This window comes from Fundulus heteroclitus, chromosome 12, assembly GCF_011125445.2.
Source record: "Fundulus heteroclitus isolate FHET01 chromosome 12, MU-UCD_Fhet_4.1, whole genome shotgun sequence".
NCBI classification, from domain to species: Eukaryota; Metazoa; Chordata; class Actinopteri; order Cyprinodontiformes; family Fundulidae; genus Fundulus; species Fundulus heteroclitus.
The window spans coordinates 7074584-7080998 of record NC_046372.1 but is presented as its reverse complement, the minus strand read 5'-3'; the positions used below and the strand labels follow the sequence as shown (position 1 = coordinate 7080998).

At 38.2% G+C, this 6415-nt stretch overlaps 1 protein-coding gene across 1 annotated transcript in view; it reads right to left on the bottom strand.

Moving 5' to 3' along the window:
- mapk4 (mitogen-activated protein kinase 4) overlaps positions 1-5798 on the bottom strand; it is a 26687-nt gene extending 20889 nt beyond the window's left edge. Inside the window, exons 1-2 of the mRNA XM_021320254.2 lie at positions 5417-5798; positions 3924-4099 (exon numbers count right to left, since the gene is read on the bottom strand). Of these exons, the coding sequence (XP_021175929.2) occupies positions 3924-4099; positions 5417-5783 (543 nt within the window). The 5' untranslated portion in view covers positions 5784-5798. The remainder of the gene's footprint in view (positions 1-3923; positions 4100-5416) is intronic.
- Between the last annotated feature and the right edge of the window lie 617 nt (positions 5799-6415).

Below are 6415 nucleotides of genomic sequence, written 5' to 3'. Positions count from 1 at the left end.
ACTTCAAAAAATAAAAAGCAAATAAAAGTAAGTAACAAGATAACAAATCCAGTAATAACTAGCCAGAAACTATACTCAAGCAAGAGTAGCATTCCAAATAATTTTACAAAGGGAAAAGTTTTGTTATTGGTAATGCCTTTTTGAATATTAAAACTACTTCTATAAGGTTTTTTTTAAAGTTACTCAGGTAAATGCAACTGAGTAAATGTAATTTGTTACTACCTGATTAATATTTAATATTTAATTTTAAATACTTGAAATTTGCCTAAACAGAACATTATCACATAAAACATGCAGTGGAACATACGTAAAGTTGTTTCTGCTCTCAGGCATGACCTCCTGTTTTTATATTATAATGTATTTTCCTTCTCTGCCTCTGCACTTTTCACCTCTCCTTTCGCCAACCCTCTGTGGTATAAAATTTCCCACCCTTTGCTTCTCATGTAGTCCGCATACCTTCCTCCCCTGCCATCCCTCTACCCTCGTCCTCCTCGCTCTCCCAACGCACCCCCGTGTCTGCACCCAACCGATCCCTGAGTCCCGAGCTCTCGGCCGACAAAGATCGCCTTTCAGGAGGGCCGCTCTTCACACACACACACACACAGGCCTGAATTAAACCTCACAGAGACACAAACGCGAACACACATCCGGCCTCACCAGTCTTACAGTACTGCTGTGGGACCTTTGAAATAACAAAGCTGGGTGGTGGAGTTGTGAATCGTCCTATTAATCTTTCAGACGTCTTAATGTGGAGCTGACAGCATAATCACAGCGGCTGATTAGTGCAAAACTTGACACCATCTCTGGAGTGGGTGTGGGGTTGAGGGACAAGAGGAAGCTTCATTTGAAAGACTTAGGGATATGTAATCCGAGAGACCATAAGTAATAAGGACAGAAATAATACAGCTTTGTCTGCACAGCATTTGATACATAAAGCCTTCTGGAAATGATGACTGAAATCGAAGTCTTTGTCCTTTTTAAAGGCAGAATCAATCTAGTGACATATTGACACCAGCTGACCGTTACACTGGAGAGAACAGCGAGTTACATTCAGAGCTTTGCAAAAGTATCAATTCACCTTAAACTTTGTTTATTGCAAACATGCACTTAACATTGAATATTAGAACAGTAAAGAATAACAGAATGCTAGACAAATAAGATCTGTTGCTTGTGGTTTTCCTCTAAACTTAAGCACCTAAAGCAATAATGAATACATATTTTACCACAACAGATATCCCCAGGGCCGAAAACTACAACTTATTTAGCCCCACCCCCATTGCTATATTACAATTACCTCAAACAAATAATTTCCAACATCCTGTTTCCTTAAACAAATTCACAAACTAAATATCTTGTGATTGCTGATATTCAGTACGTTCATTAATTAAGTTCATGCTAGTAAATTAGGTTTTTCATTTTTAAGATTACGCCTATTCAACGCTGTCATATATAAACATAAAGTTTATTTTATTTGTGAGTTTATAAGCCACCACCTTATCATCAAGCTACTTTTGAATATATTCAGGTAATAGCTTATTCTTGACTTTAAGCACCACTTATAGTGGGTTGGTGCGATCTAAATATTGTATGTACTTTTTGTACATACCGTTTTTAAAGTATCACCAATGACTGTCAGTTGGTGTTATAATTATTTCCCCACACCTCTACACAACATGTGAAATATGGCAACACCAGTGGGTAAAGAACGTGGAAAGAGCTCTGATCTGAAACCACCTTTGCTCTTCTTAGGACTACAACAGTTTTTGAGACTTTTATTGCACATGGTTATTTTGTGATTTTCTGTTAATTTAATTATCCATAATAACTCCTAAACTAATTTCATTTACATGCGGCATATTTATACCATCCAGTTAAATAGTAATTTCAGTGTTTTTTGCCCTGTTTCTGACATACATAAAGTTTGTTTTATTTCCAATTCAAGGATAGTTTATTTAAATTGGACCAAAGTTTTATTTCGTTTAATTCTGTAGCTACATCTTTAATTAACTTTTGCAGATCCTGGTCAGAGCAAAACAGATTACCATATTTTTCAGACCATAAATTGCACTTTTTTTTCGTAGTTTGGCTGATCCTACGACTAGTCAGGTGCGACTTATATATCAATTTTAAATGGTAAATCACACTGACCGACATCGACGAAGTAGTAAACATTATCGGCTATAGCTGCACGAGGACTCTCTAGGCTTGTGAAAACTATATGCTGTTTAAAAATTTATTGAAACATTTTTATTATAGACAACAAAAACTGAAGACATGTTTGTATGTTGTTTCACCGTTTCAGTATGCATTCACACAGCAGAAAGTTGCATGGTGCTGCTCAAAGGAACCAGACCGCGACAGAACTCTGTTATCGGGCTGGGCGTGAAGCTAATAGCAGCTAGCGCTAGCTTACAGGTCTGCTGTCCGGGTGGCTAACCCGGATGCATGTGAACTTTATGGTGCTTTCAAACATCCATCCTGTTAGCTTAGCCCATAATACCATTATGCTCACTGTCTAATTTCGGCGTCATTTTCACCACTTTTAACATAACGGCCTGTTACGCTGGAATGCGCTGGTTGGAGTTGCTGGCTTGCTATGCTAATTTACCCCATTCAACCTGCCTGGTAATTTGCCTTGCCTTTGTATGTTTCATACAATTGAGCCAGTTGTGGATGCAGTTGTATAATTGAATATGTTGTTTTACCAGATTGAATATCAGTTTCTAGTCTTGGATTGTGGATTGGTTCAGGATTTCCCATTGATAAACAGGCCTGTAGACTTTCTTCTTCAGGTTCAACATGCTGCTGGTGTCCACAAACAGGTCCAGTGGTTGCAGGACTTCTCATGGTTTTCTAACAATAACTTTCTTCTTGTCACTGCTTGCAAGATACTGCAACGTTTATTTTGTCTGGCCGTTATGAGGGACATACAGAATATCCGGGCACCCAGAGAAGCAGCACAGCTTAGGCATTGCTACCTAGACAAAAAATGTTAATTTGATGCTGTCTAAAAATATGCAGCCCCAGAGCTTGAGGAGCTATTGTCAGTCTCTTGATAACGACCCTCTCTAAATGAAACGGAGAAGAGATAACATACACAAGTATTACAATTATCTCTTACAATACATTCAACAGCTCCAGCAGTGCAGAGCGCCTGAGAGCAGTGAGAATACAAAAAAAAAATACAATCCTCAACTCTGATGACTTGAATATTCATAAAATTATTCATTTGTGTTCGGGAATAATATAAAAATAACTCTTTAGAACGCTACGCATTCAAAGCAGATACAATTACAACAAAGACCTCTTGTTTGATTCTGTTTAGTTTCTTCAATGAAGAAAGTGGATTTAAATAAATGATGAAAAAGCTTTACAAAAATAAACAGCTAAAAGCAGAAGAGATAATTACAGGGGTTTTTTCAGCCTCCAAACTGAATAAAATGTTCTACCTGACCTGCGCTTGCATTCTTTTAAAAGATTAATCTATAAGCTCTGATGCAATACTTTCCCATGAAACAGTACAAACCAACATCTATCTAATGATGTCCCAGAATAGGCAGTCAAAGTGCTATTTTTCATGGTAAAAGGGCTACATTTATTTTCTCCCTTCTGGTGCTTTTGCCTTCGTTTGCACGTCAGAAGCACAAAAATGTGCAAACTTAGGGGCAAAAGAAATGGATCAGTGTCTCATCAGAAGGCACGTCAACATGTGGAGGGAAACGTGGAAGCAAACAAACAGCCTCTGAATTGATAGATGTCTGCTCCTCATCCCGAGTAACAGCTGCTCCCATTTTAGAGATGCTGTTACAAATGTTTGTTTCATTGTGAAGCAGCAGATGATGGGAGCAGGGTTTCTGGCAACTTCTCACATTGTGAAGCCCAAGCTGTGAGTAAACCTTTATCAGAAAGTATCCGACACTCACCTTATGAGAGTAATGGGGATCAACTATTCTGGCAAGTCCAAAGTCACCGATTTTGAGTAGCATTTGGTCCGTGTTGATGAAAATGTTGGCAGGCTTTAGGTCTCGGTGCAGGACGTTAGCCGAGTGGATGAACTTTAGTCCCCTCAGCAGCTGATAAAACAGCAGAGTGGCATGACCTGTTTAAAGATAGAAATGAGTTATAATTTGGATAATTTGTCTTTTTAATAATACAGCACCTGAAATTAGTTTTCGCTCATTTGGTGACCACCCTCATAAAAAAATTGGGGCAATTCTTTCTAAATTTGACAAATCAACACTTGATCACAGACAACAGTAAAGCTGAAAGAGTACTGATTGATTTTATTATTTATTTTTTTATACTGGTAAAGCAAAGATTTGTACAGCTTCAAAGTCATCACTGAAAAAAAAAAATCAGACAAAACAACTTTACTTGCTGTAGATCATGTCTGATTGTACGAATTAAGAACATGGCTGGCAAAGATCAATGGTTACTATCTTTAACTGCTATATTTTGTCACTTACGCCACTATTGCTTGTGCTGAGGGTTCTTGTTGACGGTGGATTAAAATCAGCATCCACTCAGTGGGGACCACTTAAATTAACACAGAAGCTCCCACATGAGTGAGCCCAGGTGGACTACTCATACGGGCCTTAGAAGAACCGCTAATGGGCAATGCATGAATGGACGCAAAATGAGAAACAGACACTGGGACCATTTGGTTCTTACAAATCAAAGAGGAAGCGCATATGGGAGCTTGATCCCATCTAGTTTAATATGCATGTCATACGCAACGCTTGGGCAACTAACACTGTGAAGGAACAAGTGGAAAATCCTGAGTGAGACCAGACCTTATTTTACTAGCGTGCTATTTTTGTAATTTGTAAATGAAACGCGAAAAACAACTATTATGTATTAACAAAGAAGTGTATGTGGGGTTTTTTTTAAGAAAAAGACTACATCAATATTAATGCATGTCATCAAAACGTTTATCTCTGTTAGCTATTAAAAAAGTAAGCAAAGTAAACAACATAATACATACTTTAAAATTACCATAGATGTGATAGTCAGCATGCTTTTTTACCAGTAGTAGAAATAACTGTTGCTTTTTTGACATAAAAAGATAATCACTTCAGTTAATATATTTTGCCAAAAATTGTCTGTAATTGCAACTGCTAAAAACTATTGTATTTTGTCCTCAAGGTTATTATATCTAGAAATTCTGTATATATATATATATATATATATATATATATATATATATATATATATATATATATATATATATATATATATATATATATATATATATATATATATATGTGTGTAAGTAATTTCACACAAGCATGGGTATGTATATATATATATATATATATATATATATATATATATACATACATACATACATACATGTGTGAAATTACTTCTTTATTAAATTATTTTTATTAATTAACCATTGCTCATTCTCTCTTACTTGTAGGTAGTGGTCCCTGGTCCAGTAACCGGGCCAAATCGGTCTCCATGCACTCCTGGATGATGTACAGAGCACTGAGCTGGGACGGGTCCCGGGGCAGCGGCCATCCGTACGGGGCTAAAACCTCGTGGACCCGTACTACGTTTTCGTGGTGGAGTCGTTGGGTGATTTTCACCTCCCGCAGAGCATGCTTCACCGTGACTGCATCTCGCATCGCCAGCTTTTTAATAGCTACTCGCTGCCCGGTTCGCTGGTCGACAGCGGACAGGACCAGGCCAGTGACACCAGTGCCAAGAGGTCGGGGGTCGACAAAGTGTCCGCTGAGTTCGAAGCCGTGGAGAAACAAAGGGGTGGCCTGGCTGGCCATGGCAGCTCAGTTTAAGAGGATAGGTTTCTTTCTTTGTTTCTCTTTTGATATGCTGTTTTATGCAGATGACGTTACATTTTGCTGGTGAATTATCACCTGAACTTCCTTTAGGGACCTGAGGCATGCAAACGTCTTTTCTCTTGTTGTAAAGGATCCAAATAATCCGAGATGCATTGAAAGTGGTGGTGGTGGTGGGGAAAACAATTCCCTGCAGGAGTCAAATCTGGTTTACATCATCATAAAAAGGGATGCGCTGCCGCAAAAAGTCAGACACTTCTTGATTTCCTTGGGGCAATTCTCACATCAGATCCGCTGCTCATTCTCACATAAACAAGGAAGCAGGAGGTGTAACATTTGTTTTGTTGACGTGTGACCCCAAAACAAGAAGTGTTTGAGCTAAAAATTGAACTTCTGAATGTAAATAAATCATATGCGTGGTTTTGCCATTCTTTAGTCTCATGTTTATGCATGTGGTGGCAAGTCATCCACAGCACAGGTCTAAAAATATCACTTTCTCTTCAGCATCTTCCTCTTGACACTTGATGTTTTTTTTTTCTGCTGCAGGCTGCAGAGTGAAAAAACAAAACAAAACGAAGCTTTCCTTGTATCTCCCAGATCCGAATGTCAGCGAG